Here is a 21,055-nt window from a genome sequence, read left to right as displayed (position 1 = left end):
CAGACATTTCAAATAGCTTCTCAGTTGCCAGCCAACTGTTGCTATTTTTTGACCCCACTTAATTATTCAATGCTTTAGTATATGCTACTTGAAAAAAAAAACACTTTTTTTTTTCAGGAAAGACATCATTTGATTCTTTTTCCAGGTACTTACTTGGTTGCCTAGCTCTAAGTTTTCGGAGTATACGGCTATTTGTCGTTTTGCTTGCTTCTCATCTGACAAGCAGTTGGCCAAAATGACAAGTACATCAAACCCATATTTATCTATGAATGCTTTCAGATCAGCAACGAGACTCCTGTGTAACACGCAGTCCTGAAATATGGCAAGAAATTAAAAGAAATGTCAGTGTCTTTTCCTTGCTCTTTCCATCCAAATCTGTTCTGGAAATAGCCAGAAATGTTAATAAGCATCATGGTCTGTAACTGGCAACAGAATTCCATTCCATTTGTCAAAACAGCTATGTGCTTAAAAAGAGTCAAGAACTTGTCTCACAGCACAGTAATGGACTTTTATTTCTGAAAAACACTAAAACGCTAAATGTAGGTTTTGCCTTATTGAAACTGCTGCTGAAACAGAATTAATTCTTGTTCCTGCTATTTGCTTTTGCAGGGTTGCTCAAAAGTATTGGGCTACTGCTATTTCTTAAATAAAAACCATTTTTTGTTAGAAAAATAAAAATATTCTGTGAAATTTTTCATGTCAATACTCCATTTGAAATAGTAGACGTTAAAATAACAGTATTGAGGTGCAAAATCAGGCACTCAAAACGAAATTTTATGTGCTGACTTACTTTTGCATCCCTTTATATGTATCCGTTATGATACATGATTGTATACAATTTTACCACAGATTATTCCTTTAGATTCCTTTTTTCCTGCTTTCTGAAATCTGTGTAAGTCTTCAAAACAATAACCCCCCAAAATAAAGACAGAGTAAGGCAAACTAGTTTTAAAATTTCTTTTTGTCAAAAAAAAAGGAAGCTTATTTTCAGACACACAACACACCAAATACACAGGAGGTAAACATGGCATTTGTCATTCCTGTTCTCATTTATACTTGGACTTGCCCGATATAGATTTTGGAACATAAACCATACATCCCTCTTTCCCACCTGGGGACACAATGCACAAAGTATAAATGTCTCTTTTCACTCCTCAGTTCTGATAACTGCCAGTGAACAAAGTCTTACAAATTTTATTTTCTCCTTTATGTTTCTGCTGTTTGTATTTAATTTTTTGTCATCTTCTAGCTAATAGTTCTGATGCTGCCAAGCTACACTGGCCCTGAATAAACAGCAGTTCATCATGAACACAACACAACTGGATATGCAGATTGGCATGTTATTCCCCTGCATCTGTCTCCTACCTGATAAATTACTGTTTTGGTTACATATATACAAATACTATTTATTAATCTACTCAAATGTGTCCACAAAATGCATCTCCCTCCCTGTAAGTTAAACTGAAAACAAAAAAATCTGTTTGTCAAATGCTTTAGAAGTAGATTCTTTTCCGAGACTAAAGATGAAGTTCCACTTTGATGTCTGCATAGCACCTAAAAATTAGTTTTATGTGAAATTCACAGAGATTAATGCACAAACAAAAGTCAGCTGTCAGTTTACTGGTGGACATTCAGATATGAAATCTGAATAGGTGGTTATGGCAAGAAATTACGGTGAAAAAGGTTTAAACATCCAAACCGGTAACGTTTTTCTGAAGACTCAAGCATTGGCTATATTAGAAAAAGTACCAAAATGTGCCTAAGTATGGAAAAGGTACTTCAGTTATTCCATTCCTAACTGCAGCTGGAATAATTAAAATCTATTTGACTAAAAAATTTGAACCAGAACAGATTCAAAACCACCTAAAAATCCCTGATAACTCCTTATCTCATTTACTCACAGCCAATTCAAGATTGGGAGGTCACAAGGCAGGACATGGACCAATCAAGGATCTGGTCTGCAAGGCTATACAGAAATAAAAAAAATGATCATTCTAAAAAATGTCCTTCAAGCCTTATGATGCTTTATCTTCCATATTGCTTGTGTCAGCTGAAAATGTAAGGAATTAGAAATTTTCTGGTAAAATCATGTGACTGAACTGGAAAGTGACATTGACTGAGATAATATTTGCCATCATCTCAGCCTGCGTTTGGCACTCACAAAGCTGTAGGTTGGGGAGTTCCAAAAATCCTGCTTTCTGCAGTATTTTGAGGGAGGAACGTCTTAACCTGCCTGCATGGCAAGGGAAAACCCCCCTGTCACAACCACGGCCAACTGGAGAGTCAATATGTGCATGCAAGGTGATCAGAGGTATACTTCTAGAGTTTAAGGCTAAGGACCTCCAGGGCATCATAGAACAAGCCTATGAATAGAATAGAGCAAGATAACAACATTCACATGCTAGCAGCTATTTATTGGTGGGAATGGTTACCACAGCAAGGATGTGGCACCAAATGCCATACAATGAAAGGTCAGTTCTACCAGTCAGAGAAGGAACTAAAGATGCAAATGGCCATAATAAAGCCGCCGAAGGTGCTAAATTCTGAATTTGCCTTGTGCCCTGTTTTTTTTGCTAACTTATGTCATATGATGAAGAGCAGCACTGAGGAATTGATGTAGCGGCAGGTGACCCAGTAGCCTGCTGCTGTAAGCAGGCAAGTTGCCAAGTATGTTTCCCTGGTGGAGCAACTGGACTGGAGAGCTTCACACTGGGCCACATTAATATAAACAATAATGGATCTGTACTGCCTACGTAATTACGTGACCCAGCTATTTGAGGTTCTATCCATTTCTTCCATGCTCTCAAACTTACTATTATTCAGAATGTGTATTTTTTTACTTCAGGTTCTCAGGATGTTGATGATTGAAAGGCACAAAGATTAACTCTGAAGAGGCTACCTGTCCCTCTCCATTGGGTACAAGCTACAGAAGGAGATCAGCTATGTACTACACATTTTTTTCTATGTGCTTCACATCCAGCTTGGCCTTTGTGCTGTTTTGTGCTACACATATTCCTTGGGCACAGAATAAACTCGGCCAGCTAAGTGTACTGGAGAAGCCTGCAGGCAGCATCCACTTGGCACTAGCAATTACATCACTTGTGCCACCTTGCCTTTATCGAACAGTGCAGCAAAAGGTTCTCGTATGAACATCTTTTGTGATTGACAGTAGAAATGAGGAATAGAGTTGTTTCCTTCCAAGAAAACCCTATAATAGCTAAAATGACCACAAGGTGGAAATGTCTTCTATGAACAGGGTGTCTCCAGCATGCTGTGCATGGATTGGAGGCTTATTCAATGCTACACCCCTCAGGGTTCCCACCACCTCTAGGGATGTAAGATTATCGATAGTGTTTTATCCGTATAATGTTAGCTGTAATAAACAGAGTTTTAAAAGATACCTCACTGGGTCTTCATGCTTTTCTTACTGGGATCATAATGGACCAGTGCCGCCAGGTTCAAAACACTATCAACTGATAAGAGACTGCTCAGAGAACATGGGAATCAGTTTAGGTGTGCCAGCACCATACCCCACATTGAAAGAAAACATCTTTAAAGAAAATATGAAAATTATTTCAGGATTTTAAAGTGAAAGAGGGCAAAAGAACATTTATTTGTTTCATTTGTGTCATTACAATGACATCAAATTGACAATAATACTGAAGAAATCATTAAGGTATGTCAGAACACAGTCCAAGTCAAGCAAAATGATGCTGATCACATCCCATCTATTAGTTTACCCATAGCCTGTCAATGAGAAAACTTTCTGACAAACAAGTCCTTATTCAGCAAAGGTATAAAACCCAAGACCCTATTAATTTTGTGGCATGAGGAATAAGATACAAGCTTCTCACGTTACTATTACTAAGCAACAATTAGTATTCAAATAATAGCCAGCAGTGTAAGTTGCTCAATTTTCCCATAAACAGTCCTTTTAATAAACAATAATAAATGTTTCTCGTAAGTTGTTACTTCACTAAGTGCACCCAGAAATTAAACATAAGGCAAACAGATGTTGATAAAAGAAGAGGTCAAAGAAAAAATTTGCTGGAAAATGCTGTTGACTAAGCTATTGAATAAAAGCAGGATCAGATTGTATGTCTTACAGTGTCATGACTACCTCATTATTTTTTTTTTTGGTTGACTGGACTATTAATCAAAACATTAAATTAACTATTAATTTTAAAATAAGCAAAGGTAATTTTACTGATGTTAATAAATATTACTAATTTAAGTAATCATTTTTTTAAAAAACTTTGTTTAATTCTATCCCTCCCCCCAAAACATCCATAAAGTTTACTCTTTTAAACTAGGACCAACAACGCAACTCAGTTACTCCCTTCACAAGCACTCAAACATTCAAATGAAGACAGCTGTAAACAAGAAACTCTTATAAATTACCAAAGACTATATATTGAAAGACGTGGTAGACATATGGACTCTTCCACAAATTTGCTAACCTAAGTAAACAACCAGAATGTTGCATGTATTGTAAATGCTAACAGAAAATAAAACATTTCTTTCAGAAATGAAAAAATGCTAATCGTTTCAACACTTAAGCTGCTACATCCCAAGTTAATTACAAGCACTGCAAAATATGCTGTTGATGAATTAGTATAGTAGGAAATACACTGACATACAGCCAAACCACGACAAAGGTCAGTCAGCTATTCATTCGTATACTACTTTTCCTTACTTTATTAGCATGTGCTGGCTTGAATATTAATTAATATTTGCATAGTGTACAGCAGGTAAACAGCATATGTGAACATTATTAGATGTCATAATGCCCTTTAAGTAACCTATAAAAAAAAATGGGCTGTAAGTATACTTGAAATAAATAGAATCTAGTAGTAAATATATTTTGCAAATGGATACTGGAGAAATTTAGTGTCTTAGAATTTGTTACAAAATTGTGCATTTGTTTTGACTAATGCATGTAAATAGTTTATACAATGCTACAACATTACAATATGGTGAACATTCTGAAATGACAAATATTTTTTTATCATCTGACTAAACAGGATGAGAAGGTTTAAGAAATCCACAGACTTTTGAAGCATTTTTGAATGTGACCTGTTCAGTTATTATGTATTTCTGTTGAGAAATACCATTTTATGGAGGCTGTGTATTGTCGTGAAACTTCTTTCTCTGAAACCCAATTTTCTTACAGGAATCTCTTTTTTTCAGTTGTATAGTTAACATGACTACAAACGTGGATGATCCTTTAAAAGAAGCAAAATCTCCAAGAAATATCCAAAGAGAATTTGTAACTTCTCCACCTCTAGCAACACTTTCTGATTCATGAAGACAACAGCCAATTACCCAAGAGATCACTGTAAATGTACATTACACACACTTCTGATTCTTCTAAGCTAACTGTGTCAATATTAACCTGACCAAATTAAGAACAAACTGTCTCTTTTGTTCTTCATACTCCTCACATGGAGAGCACAATATGGCTTTTGTCAGAGGTGCTCCATCATTTTGGCTCAAGGAAACTGTCAGTACAGTTTGGGATTCGTTATTCATGGGCAGATACCCTGATGGGTCTAATGAAGCTTTTCTGCTGACAACTCATTTGCTAAAAATACCCAACCATCACAAAATATAAATGAGGAATATCGCTGTATCCTATTATAATTTTCACAACCAAAGCAATAATCACAATACAAAAGTCGATACATACTGCTTCAAACCGTATTCTCTTAACATTTCATGGTCAGTACTTCTGCATTCCAGCTTATTTCTATGTGATCACTGATAAAACTTTATGACATACTTAAATTGCAATATAATAGGGTAAACACCAATGTTATAGCACACATGCAGAGCTAACAGTCTGTGTGCCATTTGTTGTAAATCCAGCTAATTACTAGAAGCCCCCTCCTTTAAAAAAAAAAGGGGGGGGAACAGAAACAGACTAATTTTTTTATAGAAGTTTTCAGGTAAGGTCAGTAAAAATGGAAAAAAACAGTATAAACAGTATGGTGTTTATAAGACAGTACGGTGTTTCTAAGACTCCAGAAACACAGACAAGTATATTGACTATTTTACCTCTTTTTTATATCAACACCACTGGTGAAAATGCTCTGTACAAAATTCACCATCTTTTCTGTAAGGCAAGACTGAATTTTTCTGTTGTGCATTTCAATCTAACAAATAGCAGCTCAGCTGTACCTATATTTACCAGTCTTCTGAAAAGAACAAAAAAGCAGCTAATTCTAATTTCTTTCTTTTGCTCTCTCAAGTTTCTAAAGCGAAATAGGTATTATGTCCTAAACCGAAAAGCAGGAGAATGGGCACCTGAGAGCTTGTGCTACCCTGCTCTGTAGAGATCCCAGTCACACCTTATGTTTAACTTCAGGTCTCCCGAGCTTAACTTAGAAAGAAATTTAAACAGGAAATTCTATGACATTGTGAAACACCGCGTATAGAATAATGTCATGAGTGCCTGTTTAGCACTGATCTCACTCCCCGGTGAGAATGCGTTTTTACAGTCTATTTTCATTAAATGCAGAATAACAAAAACAAAACAACAAAAAAGCAAAGAAGAAAGAAGGATTCATCTACAATAAAAGCAATTATGATGCTTTGTTCAATGGAAGTGTGTTTAGACAGTTTCACACTCGAAACAGTGCTTTTTCTACAGCACTGGCACATTTTAGGATAATGTGTCTTAACAACGATCTGCTCTTTATGAATTGAGATTACAGCTAAACAAGTTTTACCTGTACTTGAAACAAGTACAAATTCTGTGTACTCAAACCTAGGCTTGTCCATTTTAATCTATGTTTCATTGGAACTTATAAAGATGTCTATGTTTTATGTGTATTTAGCACAGCACATGATTTCCAGGGAAGACTTGATTCATTCACAAAATTAAAAAAAAATAAGAAAAAAAGATGCTCAGGGAAACAGTAAAACTTCAGTGCCATTACTCCACGTTTTCAGAGTTAGCTGAAACAGCTTTGAATTTAGCAGCTGAGGTACAGCACCTCCACGTATCTTAAGAGACATTATGATATCCATGTAACACAAGGATAGCATAATGGCCCATTTGGCTTAGAACATTTTTCCTCCGGCTGGAACACCTGCCTTCAGTGGCCATCACTGCCACCCACCTGAGCCAACACGAGTCCTTATCCATAAGGAAGGCAGCCTCCCCTGACTCCTGAGGTGTACAACTAACTGCCTGAAATACGACAGCCCAAAATGCTCCGTGGGGTCTGTGCACATAATGCTCAAAAAGCGTAATAGATCAGAAGGGCTGGAGGTGAAGTCCTGTCAAGGTGCTGCTGCTACTGATAAACTGATACTGATAAATATGAAGCACGTAGCCCAAAGACATAAACAAACATAAGTAATGGTGTACATGCTGTTGTGGTGTGCACCGGAATGACGTGATAATATGAGACGGCGACAAAATCTGGAAGAAAAGGAAGGGATGTATATCATCTACTCTAGTGAAACAAAGGTGAAAGTGTTTATTTATTTCCGTCTTGAAGGGAAGAAATTCAAAGCACTTGTAATTTGTCTCAATGGATGTTTTCTGTAATAAGAAAATTGTGACCAATAAAGATAAAGCTGCCACTTTTTCAGCTTTTTTGGCAGTTGAAGGATAAGTAGTTTGGAGTCGTTAAAAATACAAAATACAGCAAAACATATAACTGTGATTTTCAAGTTTAAAGGCTTAAATGCTACCTCCTTTTTCAAGTGTGTCTTTAAAACTCTGTGTCTGTGAAAAAGCTAAAGGGGCAAACTAGAAAACTTGCAATCCTAACAGTATGACTTTTGCTGCAAGTAGTGAACCACAAGGAAATGTACTTGCACTATGTTAAAATGTACTCCCTCCAGGTCATTTTAAAGGCTGGAGTAATTATGTACATATTTTTCTGGAGTGAATTGCATGGAAAGCCTCTTATTTTGAAACCACAGGTATGAGCATCCAAAGCCTAAAAGTAAAGGAATCCACTGACCGCCTTATGCACTACACTGACCAGCAAATATCACCTGTACCAAATATGCACAAAATATGTACGAAATGAAAAGAAAAAATCTCTATACTAAACTACAGTGTAGTATATAAAACCTAATACATTATTTACCTCAGAAACACAGAGGAGAAAAAGAAACACTATTTTTATTTCCATGTGGACATAGCATACGGTACACTTTTTTATTCTCCTTTATATTATTCTGCTTTCTGATTGTAGGTTAAGAACTTCCATCTGATTTTTCCATGGCTTGTAAATCAATTAAAAAATACTGAAAAAGACACAACTTAGCACTTCAGTTACAAGGTTCATTTAATCACATACAATATTTGATTTCACTGTTGACTGATTAGCAAGCGGTAACAAGCACAAGGCTGACTTGCCAGAGTGATAAATTAAAATATAAGAAACATCACAACCCTATGTATACTGACCAGGAGCTGTCTATTTTAGCCAGCTAAGTCTCAGGTGTAAGTTTATATGTAATAATTCATACCTTACAAAATAATTCCCATGCAAACATGTTAACGCAAAAACACATTTCTGGCTGTCAAGAAAATTTCTGGCAAAATTAATCAACCATTCATCCATTCAGGCTCTTTGCATACCCTTTTGTCAAAGAGGGAATACTAAGAGATTTCTTTCCTCTTCCACGCACTCATTGCAATGGTTTGTAGAATCCATCAAGCTTGAGTTGATTTATTGAACTGTCTCTTAGCTCAGCAGTATAACTATAGCAAATGAACTGGTAACTTCTCAAAAAACAGCAGTGATTCAACAATATCTGGTTATTTAATTCCTTCTAACTTCAGATTAGCAATTTCTTAAAGGCACTGACTTGCATTCTTTACAAGTTCTATCTGCAATTTTATGCTGGTATGTTTTTTTGATATTTTGACATTTGGCAAAGGCATTTTTCATTTACTACTGATGCTAGAATCTACCTAAATCTTCACATCTTCACACTAGCTAGTATGCTTCTATTGCTAGAGCTTTGAAATTTAAATACAATACTGTCATGTACTTTCATGTGAGCCATCTTATTCCTTATGCTATGAATACTAAAAAATAATTACCTACTTAAAGTCCCCACCTATTTCTTTAATTACATAAACAACTTTGCCTGCATATTCAACTGTTTTTGTATTTATCTAATCCCATCCATATTATTATTTGTTATAAAAGGTAGTTAAGGCACAAAAAACAGAGATATGCCAAGCCGTTTGAAACACTGTTTAAACATGGATTTTATCGCTAAGCATCGTCCGTTGAACCCCATGGAGCACATTTATCACTCACCAGCTTTGCATTTTTCTTCATAAAGATATATGACCTTTGCCTATTAGATTTCATTAGCAGGGCACCATACAAGGCTCCTCTGCAGATGACAGGATAGAAAGCTAAACAACCTCGCCTGAAGGATTTGTGAGAACAAGCCCATCTTCAATCTTTGTCCCTGGGAGGCACTTCTAACACCTGCCAACCACAGCACTATCATCAGAAAAACATTTAGAGATTTATCTTCAGGCTGGTGATTATAAGAGATAATTTGTTTGGAGTATGGATAAAGTTGGTCTAGCATAAACAAACTACAAGCTCAAATTATACGACGAACCTCATTAACTATTGATTTAACCACTGCAAATCCATGAACAAATGTTGTATCAAAATGTTAATTCTTCCTGAAGATATAATCAAGGAAAAAACTGAAATGCCAGGGCAGGATGGTGAGCTATTTTTATGTGCACTTTTAATGCTTGCAGCTTAAATTGGAAATGGAGACTCCCTTCATCGTAACAATGGTAACAATATACTATTGCCATTTTCCCATAAACACGTAGTTTTGTCTGCCAAAAAGTGCTATATCTCTTTAGTTGCTGTCACTATAGAGGGATGAAAGAGTGCTTTCTCTTCTGCTCTCAGGAACACTTTTTTTGTTTGGAGACAGCAAGACTAGATGTACATTTAAACCCACCTTCAATAGCAAGGAGCTAGCAATATCGTAAATGGGGACCATCAGAGGCAGCAGGGAGAGACAGTGTGAAAAATTATATATACATTTATACCTTCTATATTATACATATAACATCCGTGCCTGTAACAGGAAATAACTTCCTTCTAATCTTTGAAAACTACTTTCACGCAAGCTAATAAATCATCAGTCTTCAGCCAAGAGCATATTTAGAAATAATGCAGCTGAGTTATTCCTGAAGGCTTTTTTTTTTTTTTTTTTTTTTTATACAATGGAAGCCAACCCTGTCCTCTCTTCAGTAAAGGAGAGAAAAATGCTGCCAGCCTTCCTATTGCTGCCGAAAGAGAGCAGCCAGGGAACATCTGCACCTGATGTTGTTGTGATATGGCCTAGCAGAGTCCCATTGCACCCATGTCTCTCCCAGCATGCCTGTTCCCCCATCCACTACGCTTAGGGGGAAAACTCATTTGTGTATAGGACGTAGAAGGAAACCTGCCGTTCTTCCTCCAGTGTGGCACTCTGAACAAATAATTTGGTGAAATTTGTACTTAATAACAAAATACCGACGTTTTTAACACTAATATAGACTGTAAAAATGGCAAAAATCTTTTGGATGGAACTCAAAAACTCGCAGCTGAAACAGTCAAAAGAAGAAACTTTGAAAATACCTTACGGGACAACATTATCTCTCAGCATTAATTCCTTCTAAAAGGGAATGGTATTTCATGTGAAATGATTAGTTAATCAGTAAAAAAAAACCAAAAAACAACCAAAACCCCAACAAAATCTGCTGGTGAATACTGTTTTTCAATCTGAGTGTTCCTCATACAGCAATGCAATGCAGATGCACTCACACTTTTCTGGTTTCTGGTTCAGTTACCAAAATTTTTAGTAATTTATAATCCATCAAATCTCTTTAAATTGTTTATAGGGTAAATGGCAATTTTAAATCCCAAATTGCTGACTTTTTTATTTTATACCTTTGGGGTTTTTTTCCATCACATTTACTTTGCTAGTTTATGTAAGCATCTCTCAATCTCACCATCGGAAAAAACTGCAGTTAGTTACTTAACTGTTAAAGTTATTTCACTCTATTTACATCGATGGGCAAATGATTTTGCAAGATAATTGCAAGATAAAAAAATGGACCACTCTTATCAATACAGGTCCATCAGGCATACAGATTTGTGCAGGATCCAAGCCTCTTTTCTCCATTAAAAATCCTGCTTTGAAAATCATCAGCTGATAATAATTCAAAAGAACCATTTATGCAGGATTCAGATCTATCACTTTTAATATATTCTAAGTTGTTAAAGTGTCGGTTTTGGATTGCTTCATCAAATTTTAGTAATCCATGAAGCCTTCTGTTTCATCTAGCTATCTCTTTCTGCCTTTCTAAAAGAGCTGTTTGTTTCCTCTCTTGGTCTTTTGATTGCAAACTGTTTTTCTCCCAACTGTAGTACTTACTTTCATTCTCTAGAGTACAAAATACTATTTTGTCCTGTAAGTTTTCTTCCTCCAGTGCTGCAAATTCTTGACCTACGTTATTTTTTACTTTCCCTGTCATGAATTCTCTGCTCCTATTTCCAATTTCTCATTCTCCTTCCTATTGCAATTGAATTCTCAGCAGGAACCACTGATTTCACTTTAAGAATTTAGTTTTTGCTTTTTACAGTTTTTTTCCTATTGCCCCAAATCTCTCTAACTGCAAATACAGTTTCCCATTGAGGCAAAATGCTCTTTGATTGTACCTCAGTCTTTATTATGCTTTTATCCTTTGGTTCACAATATATGTTTTTCTTTCAGCAGCACAGATCCATGGCTTTGAAACGCCCCACTCTAACTGGGGTCTCTACATATTAAGAAATAGAAATAGTAATTATTACGTTTAGGTGTTCACTCTGCAAGCCTGACATAATAGGCCAATTCAGAAGCACATTAACTAGAAGTTAATGGAATGCCTCTAGTTGACTTCAAAAGATTTGACACACGCTAAAAGTGTACACGTAAGTATTCTCCAAATCAGTTCCCTACACTGACAGTACTCATGCTATTTCTCAGGCACTCAACTTCAGCAAAATGCCCTTCCAGAAAGTAAAAGTTTTCTGCTAAATATGTAAAAATTTTAGAAATGCATTTTGAATTATTTTTATTAAGTCAGTTTTGCACCATATGCTAAATCACTGGCACTTTGCTTGGCCACCCATGTTGCCTTGTTGGTATGGAGTCACCCTTATCTGGAATAAAACTAGAGACAAAAGAGTAACTAATTTTCCATTCATTCAGTTCATCTCTCTGATGAGGAACCTGAGCATCTTCCTCCAAGACACACAAACAAACAGGGATCAATGTGTTTTCAGTGGAACTGGCTTTAGTCTCATCTGCACTGGCAGTTTCTGAACAGGAACTAGGAATTGGACAGAGATGATCAAATAACGTACAATGAACTTTGCCACCAAAACAATCCCAGTCCTCTTACAAATGAGAGTAACAATCCAGTTTCTTGTAATTCACTTAAGTTTTCCTAAGGATTCTTCCAATAAGCGCTTACAGTTATGCAAGAAAAATGCCTTTAGCAACTCATTTGTTAAACAGTCAGTTCCTTCAGAAGAGATAAAAGGAGTCATTACCAACACAAGCAAAAAACAGGATAAAACAAAGTTCTCTGCAGATGCCTGTCAGGGGACACACACTTGGTTACACTGGGCAGAAGTTCAGCTGTTGGCACCCTTGTCTCTGTTTTACATTTACAGTAGCTAAGACAGCAGCTTTTACCTTTCAGATGGTTCAAGTTTCTGAAAACAAAATACAAGCTGTGTGTAAGGCAGATTTTTGATGACAACTGGCAGGATCGAGTTCCTCAGCGTATGGGCTTTATTCAGGTTGTATGCTTCAGAAAGTTGTGCCTTACCCTCTTCTCTTGACAAGTAAAACTGAAAAATGAGATGCAAAGCAAGACAGTAGCCTGAATCCAACTCGGAGTTAACCACTCTGAGGCACAGGACCACTGCTCTGCTGACACTGGCATGTAGATCTTGTTGAACAACCATTGGCCCTCAGGGCCCAAAGCAGATCAAATACCTTTAATACGGTTCTAATTTTACTTGATACTTACATGGAACCCTTAATGTTTAAAAGGAATTATGACTAAGAATGTGTAAACAGATTTTTTTTTTTTTTGGCAAAAGAACATAGACAATACAGGGATTTTTTGGGAGCTAATCAACAAAAAAGCGCGCTCAGTTTTAACATTATGGGAAGAGTGGCATAGAAAATAATTTTTTTCCATTTTCAGCAGCCAGGCCAATTAGTTTCCAAAAACTTTTGTTGGTGGTGATCACGTTAGGTGGGCAGTGCCTGGGCAGCTTGTCGCAAGTTTAAAATAGGCTTTCGCAACTGTTGGCAATTCCACCCTGGGCACAAGTGACTGCAGCTAGCACAGCTGACTCTCCTCACACCACTACAGCTTGCTTTCAAGCACTTCAGTCTTGAGCCAAGCCTCATCTGTCAGGTAAGTTGTATAGTAAGACTACTGATAATAAAGTAAATAAATATATTTAAATATAAACTCAATAAATAACAAACTAACAAATTAACAACAAAATAACTACATAGCAAGTTAACAGAACACATCTGAGTTTGCCACAGGCATGCCAGGCATAGCTGTAATGCCTTAGAAAACACTTGTTTACCCTCTGCTTCACGAATGCAGTCATGCATTGTCACTGACGCATCTTTCTAACACAGTAAAGAAAGAAACAAGTACTTCTCAGCAACATCAAAGCAAAATTTCATGTAACAAAGCAAGCAGCTTGTATACTAAATTTTGTACTGCTACCCATTGACTTCACGGTAGCCTGTTGATAACTTGAGGTTTCAAAACTAAAGGTTTTGAATACAATTCTTTAAATGTTTAATTTGTGTTGCCTGAATATTGAAGTAAATGAAGTAAAGATAGGGTGGTAGGGTGGTCAAACTGCTAATAGACTTACAGATAAAATGTACTTAAAATATCTTAAAATCTTACCAAATTCATGGAACTGAAGTAATTAATGGAAGTAAAAAATACCTGCATTAGCACCTTATTAATTAGGCCTATAGTTAACTATTTCTATCCTGCTGGCTCATTTTTAGAATGCTCTCACTTCAGCCTCTGTGAAATTGATGTCTTTAAATTCAGGCCCTTATTTATTTTCTGAAAATATTAGTAAAAACATTAACATGTGAATGAGAAAGCTGGGGCTCCAAATAGCATCCAGTCTTCTTTCAAACCATGAAAAAAACCCATATGGAATGATATGAGAGCTTTCCCTCCACTACACTGTGCATTGCAAAACTGTCTATGGCTGAGTGCTTGAGAGAAGCTTACAGTGGCATGCATAATATATTATCAAAGCCAAGCAGCAGCTGATAAGTAGTAAAGGCTCTTTTAACAACTTGCAGGTTAAATGATGCAATTACTATAGTTTTAGCCTTTTGCAACTCTGTTAAGACAACACCAGAATAAACAGCAGTATCACAGACCTACAGCTCTTTTGATGAAGATACTTGTATCATAACCCTAAATAAAAATTTTAAACACCAAATCTGCAAAAGAAAATAAGACAGAATGGTCCAGAGCTAGAAGGACATAAAGGCAATGACTTATCTCTCTCTACTCTAAAGCACAAACCTTTCTATTCCTCCCACTTACAAAAGGAACTCGCTGTGGCTGTACTGCAGACTTCAGTAGAACAACATTCTTACATACAAGGTGTGGTTTACTGCCACCACTGTACTTTGAAGGAGAGGAGGAGCGATGCGAGGAAATAGTAGAAGACACAGCATCCTTTGCCAGTCCTTTTAGCAAAAAGCTGCTCACAGACATCAGAGAGGAGTAAGAGGATATGCCAAAGAAACTGAGAACGGGTAGAAGGAGAGGTGGGGAAAGAGGGTATCCCTAAAATTGGCATGTGAGTTTATACCAGAATAATACTTACAAAGAATTCTCTGTTGAGTTCATTGAATAAAACATTGAAAGATGTAAGGTACAGAAAGAAACAGGAAAGTATGTAAGATAACAAGCATTATATCATCTGAGTATGAGCATTACAAAAAAAGGGAGGAGACAAGAAGTCTTGATTAAAAGGCATTTAAGTCTGATCGCCCTGTCAAGCTTCGGTCTTTTATTCTGGTTCACCCAGCAGATGGTGCCCTTGCAGCACCCATGAACAAGCTACACGCATCCCTACTTCTGCCTACAGACAGACACATACGCATGTCACTCCGTGGCTTTTCATACCTGTTTCTGAAGGGACAGTTTAGATCACACTTGAACTGTTTCTAAAAGAGGAGAGCTTTCAGATAGGCCTCGGCCTACAGATTTTTCAAAATCTCATTAGAAGTCTGACTAATTGTGGTAGCAGCATGGTCTACAGGCCATGCCTACCCCTATGGCAGCTGGTATCCACTGTGGTATCTGGATCTGCAAGCAGGAGGAGAATGACAGTTTGGCATCAATTAGGAGAGCGTACAAACTCTTAGAAAACACTGGAGACTTATTTTGTTGCCTGAAACATGTTTTTTAACCTGAAAATACCTCATCTCTGCAGAGCTGTGTATTTCTCCCACAGTGATGGAGAAGGCTTTGCAGCTGTTCAGGTTAATGTGTTCCTGTTTGTCCACTGACATTTAAACAGGAGGATACGCAGCATTCTTCAAAGCTTGATTGGCATGTGGAAGTACAATGTGTAATCAGTGTTAATCTCCTAGTCTATTACTACTGTCTTTCATAATCTACATATATTTTACAAAATTCTTTAGAAAGAAATGCTGTCAGAGCAAATGATGCATCAAATTCAAACAGGCCATCAAGATTGCTAATGGATTTTAATAGCAGCTATTACAGCATAATGGTATTTTCCCAACAGCTGTTTGTTTATAAAATTTTCAGTTTACAAGACCTTTATGTCCAATCCCAGGAGACATCCCTCAATTCATTTATAATCATTTGGTTCAACCTACACATAAATACTGTCTTACTGGCATTGGGTGTGTTTGTATATGTGTATAAGACTTGAGCAACTACCACAGCAATGAAAATGATGGGGAACCTTACAAGCTAAACTAATTAGTGTGTATCTTTTGACTTCAACAGCAAATAAGTGGTTTGTATGTTTCTTCTCTCTTCCCACTCTTGAATAGCTCATTGCAACTAAGAAACAGCTGCCTGGATTATAGCCTATTTTATGTCTGAAGCTGACATACGATTATTTGTTTAGTTCCATGTAGCTACACCTGTTTAAGACGTTGAAACATAGTGCTAGGTGTCACAAGGGCATAACTGAGGCAACTGGCCAGCAGACGATGGCATGGTGTGGCCTGCAGAAGTAGTGGAGAAGCATTAGAGGAAAAAGATCCTGACAGGCTTCCAAAGTGTGATCTGAGCTGGAAGACATATTAAAAGACATAAAAACAAAAAAAGCATGACTTTTTCCAGGCCTGGGGATTGCTTTGGTTTGTTTTTTTTTTTTTTTCCCCTCAATGTATGATCAAATATTTTGTATATCTATTAGATCTGAAATCAGGAAGAAATAGGAAACTAGGACCCTGGCATGCTTTTTCCATTGACTCATATTCAGAATTGAACTGTACTTTACCAAATGAGACTCTGTTTCAAAGTACGGAGAAGATAACTAGGAATGGAAGCTAACTATGAACTGAGCAGAAAAAACGTTAATTTTATTGAATGAGTTTTTTAGACATTGGACACTTCCAGTTTGTCCAGCTTCTTTCCTGATTCTTAAGCTGCCTATGTAATTCAAATTTTTTAATAAGTTAAGGCTGAAGTCTGGATAAATGCCTCTGAGTAGATGTACTAATGGATAAGTGTTTTTTTCCAGAAACATCTATACTGAATTAATTTTGCATCCATGTTGCAAACACTGGAGAATTTTTTAGGATATAGGACAAAAAAGAAAAATCACTCACTTCACTTTAAATGCTGCTCTCTTTGGACAGTAGATGGCTCCAATTTTCCACAGAAGAACGCTACCACTAAAATTCTCAGCCAAGACTGTAATTTCCACAATAGACGAATAAGGGTGTTGGTATGCAGTGAGCAGGATATGAATAAACAAGCTGTTAAGTGGGTACTGTTTGTTAGTAGTGTTAGGTAGCCACCTTACAAAAGGGCACGCTTCACCCATACTATAAATGTTCTCCTGGTTAATTAGCTAATAGTAAATGTCAACTACAGCCAGCTCTGTAGATTCACATTCTACCTCTGTGCTTGCTATTCTCTGTGGTCTGATAAGCATTTAGCTGTCTCAAGTAATCAGGAAACTTACTAAAAGAATAATATTTACACTGTTTTCATGGAGTGCCTTGATATTCATGGTCTTTACATGGAAAGCCACCACCTTCCCTTCCTAGTCTTTTCAATACTGTGCCATCACTTACCACTACTGTTTGGTTCACATCCATTCTGCAAAGCATAGCTCTTAGCAGCAGTTTTCATGCCAGAAGAACTACTAAAAAGTTAACAAAAATATTGTTTCTCCCAAGACACATGGTCTAAGGTCTAAGGCCTTTTGACTCCCACAATGTTTGCCAGAAGAATTATGGTCAGATCTAGTTCTGGCCTTGCAGCTGACAAGAGGAAAGCAATTCGAAAGCACAGCCTAAACGTGATCAGGTAAAATACAAGTATTTTCTATCTCTAACCAGCTATAGAAGAGTTAGGCTTAAAAAATCCACCAATCAGATTATACTGCAAACCCCACAACTGATACTTATAAATCAGCTGACATAAAAAATATAGACAAAATCACCTCAAGCCTGACTTTTACTGGTTACTAGTGACTCACTAGCATCATACTGGAAAGAGCCTATTTTGTTGATGGGAGAGATACTCTAGTAGTACTTTGGAGTGGTCTACCCAGAAAAACATAAGAAAAAAATATTGATTGAAGACTGGTATTTTTGCTGTTTACAGGTGGACCCTCCTATCTCACATGAGGACCTTATGCTTATGTATTTGCCTCTGAATAATTCTATTGGTTTTAACTGAGAAATTCACAGATATATAGAAAAAAGATTATTAATCTTAGTTTTGGAACTCTGAGAAACTGCTTGGACTTCAACTTCAAGAACTTACCCATATACCACAGTATTATTTTTGTTGGATGTCGTAAAAAAAACACATTGCCTTCACTTGTCTGAAAAGTGCACAGTGTATGTGTAGGTACCTTCATGTTAGTATGCAAAAAAATTCCCAATGCCTTATTTTTCCTTTATCTCATCTATGATCTTTCCAGAAGGTTTGTTCAAGGACTTTGTAATAAGTTAGACATATTCTGAGATATCATCATAAGATGTCTCTACATTAGAAAGTTAGGAAAGACTAGAGTCTTCTGGCTTACTTGTCTTGAATTGTCACGACACCAGAGTGATTGGTGGATTTTCCACATTTGGCCAACAGGAAATTTCAAGCTCAGCTAAAAACATGGCAAAGAAAGCTTAACAAATCTAAAAGAAGGCTGCGATGGGAGATGCAATATGACCAATCTTCTCCATGAAACTTTCTTTTAAAACTCAAATAGCTTTTCAAAGAACAGCGAGAAACTGAAAGCATAGTACTTAAAGCAAACACCTAAAAATTAGTAAAGGCAACACTCAGACCTGAGCTCTAAACTTTTGTTTACTGTTATAGCTGCCTGTGGAAATAAACGTGTTGAAACAAATCTAATGCATATGTATTTTGTACTGTATATGTAGTGAGTATTTTATATATGTTTTATATAATTGTATGTTTTATATAATAGATGCAAATATATATATTATATAAGTATAATTATAAAACATATAATTATATTATATAATGATATATGTTTTATATAATTTGTTTATATACTGAATATTGCATATTTCAACAGTGTCCATGTGCATATATACATTGCCAAAACAATATATTTGTAAGTATACAAACACACATACAACATACTGCTTGCACATTTCAGTTCAAGTTGATCTGGTACAGCCAATCAGTAAGTAGTCAGGAAATAAAGACTTTACAAATACTGTAATTCAGAACACTGTTTATCCAAATAGTACCAATAAGCTGGGGTTCGGCAAGTTTATTTAGATCAGAGATGTCACAGTGAAATAGTCTGAAAGAAAAGACAAGCAAAGAACACATTTGCGGTCATTTTTAATTTAAAACATTTGGGTAAAGAATGACCTATTATGCACTTCAGAGTTTAATGCCTCAGACTCTCCTAACTGATATTACTGCAATAGCCACAGAAGTGAAAACTAGGTAGCTGTCCAAAGAAATTCAGAGGTCACTAAATAAGAGACTCTTTATATAAATATAGCTTAAGAGTTATTAAATATTAAATATTTTCTTCATGGTGTTTTCCTCACAATTTTATAACAACCTAGTAGGTACATTCTCAGTTCTGGCAGAGCTGTGCTCAACACAGCACTTGCATCTGTCTTTACAACAAGTATTCTGGCTGATGGGCTTCACCCACTGTAAAGTTTCCACAATTTAGGTTTTAAGGTACAGCCATGCTCTGACATAACCACAGCAGAAACCAAGTAGTTCCTGAAATTAGAGCTGTTTTGCAACCTATTTTTTGGACATATATAATACTCATCCAGCTCAATTACTCCAAGAAGGTTAGAACACTTTTTGAGTTTAAATTGCTATTTAAAGAACTCGGAGTACCAAATTTAATTCTTGCTGCTGCTACAAGCTTCCCATAGGATCTTCAACATATCCTGCATCCTCCACCCTGTGTGCCATGCTGACACAGGGACCTTTCAGTTGAATGACAGAACTAGAGAGATTCCAAGATGATGAAGGGGAGTGAAGGGCGGGGGGGAGCGAACACTCTTAGGAGTTTTCCTTGCATTTTCTTTGTACTTTTAGTGTAGTACGGAATAGTATGCAAATATGCCATGCTATATACGTATAGGGATGCTATCTTTTCTGTATAGAATACATACTATTAAACTCCTTTTCTGAACAATGCATTACATTTCCTTGTACTACTGACCAAATACTGCATTTCTTGCTGATCCTTATGAGTGAAATGAGAATTATGTGCATCAGATACTCATAGACGAGGCGATTAAGGGAGTACTGAGGGGTTTGGCTCAATTCATAAATCATTATGGGATCTTTCGGGATTCATAATGATCCATAAGAATAAAATTTCACAGAACTAGCATGAAAACTACTTAAAATGTGGCACTCCCTCAGAGTTTATATGTCATTAATACATATCTGCTCAAATGTTTTGCCTCAATAGTAAGAAATTTGTCTATTCCACTGTGGGAAATCTATGTAAAATAAAATGCAATGAAAAATTTCTAACAATGCCAAAGGGATGCAAAGCTGGAGCAGAAGATACAATTTATCACTTGCTATGGCCATGATAAACTGGTAGCTTTTAAAAGGAACAAACATCTTCAACATTTTTTTAACACAAACAAATATATACTCTGTTTTCACCAATCACTTGAACGTAAAATTCTTTTGTGTCACTGACAAGAAAGCTATCATGTATTTGTGTGTCTTGGTTTCTGTTAACTTATCCCTAGTTATTTTTACTGAGCAAATGCTGCACTATTTATATTATTATTAGGAACTCCTCCTAAGCTGTTCATAGAACTGTCTAACGAATGGAAGGTAATCTACCACTGCTATTATCAAATTCATAAATTTAGCTGTAGTTTTATTGGCACTAAACATCATTCTAAGAGAGACACAAGTAAAGTTAACTGTAATAAGGCCTGATAACACTCAATCGGAATCTTCATGGAACTTAAAATACTGAGTAAACGTGTTCTGCATCATCGCCCAAATAACTCTACATCTTCTGTTCTCACCAAAAAATACCCTCTTTTATGTATAAATGAAAATTATAATATTGACTAATTGGCTCTCTACTTACTAGGTCAAATTCTGATTTCAATTGTATCTTGTAAGATAAAAAATGGCTTCAAATGAATTGAGTCACTGGAGACAATTTACATTGGAGAAATACCAATACATCTAAGCAAACATCCTTCCAGGTAGGATGAGTTTTGAAGTCTT

The 21,055-nt window shown here is 36.3% G+C and overlaps 1 protein-coding gene across 2 annotated transcripts in view; it reads right to left on the bottom strand.

Moving 5' to 3' along the window:
- The window catches only part of PRUNE2 (prune homolog 2 with BCH domain), a 148,191-nt gene that overhangs the window by 62,968 nt on the left and 64,168 nt on the right, over positions 1-21,055 (bottom strand). For both annotated transcript variants that reach the window (XM_054185408.1, XM_054185409.1), the window contains exon 7: positions 154-312. In XM_054185408.1, coding sequence (XP_054041383.1) covers positions 154-312 — 159 coding nt within the window. The remainder of the gene's footprint in view (positions 1-153; positions 313-21,055) is intronic.

Source organism: Rissa tridactyla, chromosome Z, assembly GCF_028500815.1.
Source record: "Rissa tridactyla isolate bRisTri1 chromosome Z, bRisTri1.patW.cur.20221130, whole genome shotgun sequence".
In the NCBI taxonomy this organism is placed as follows: Eukaryota; Metazoa; Chordata; class Aves; order Charadriiformes; family Laridae; genus Rissa; species Rissa tridactyla.
The sequence above is the reverse complement of the archived record's forward strand: the minus strand, read 5'-3'. Positions and strand labels throughout refer to the sequence as shown.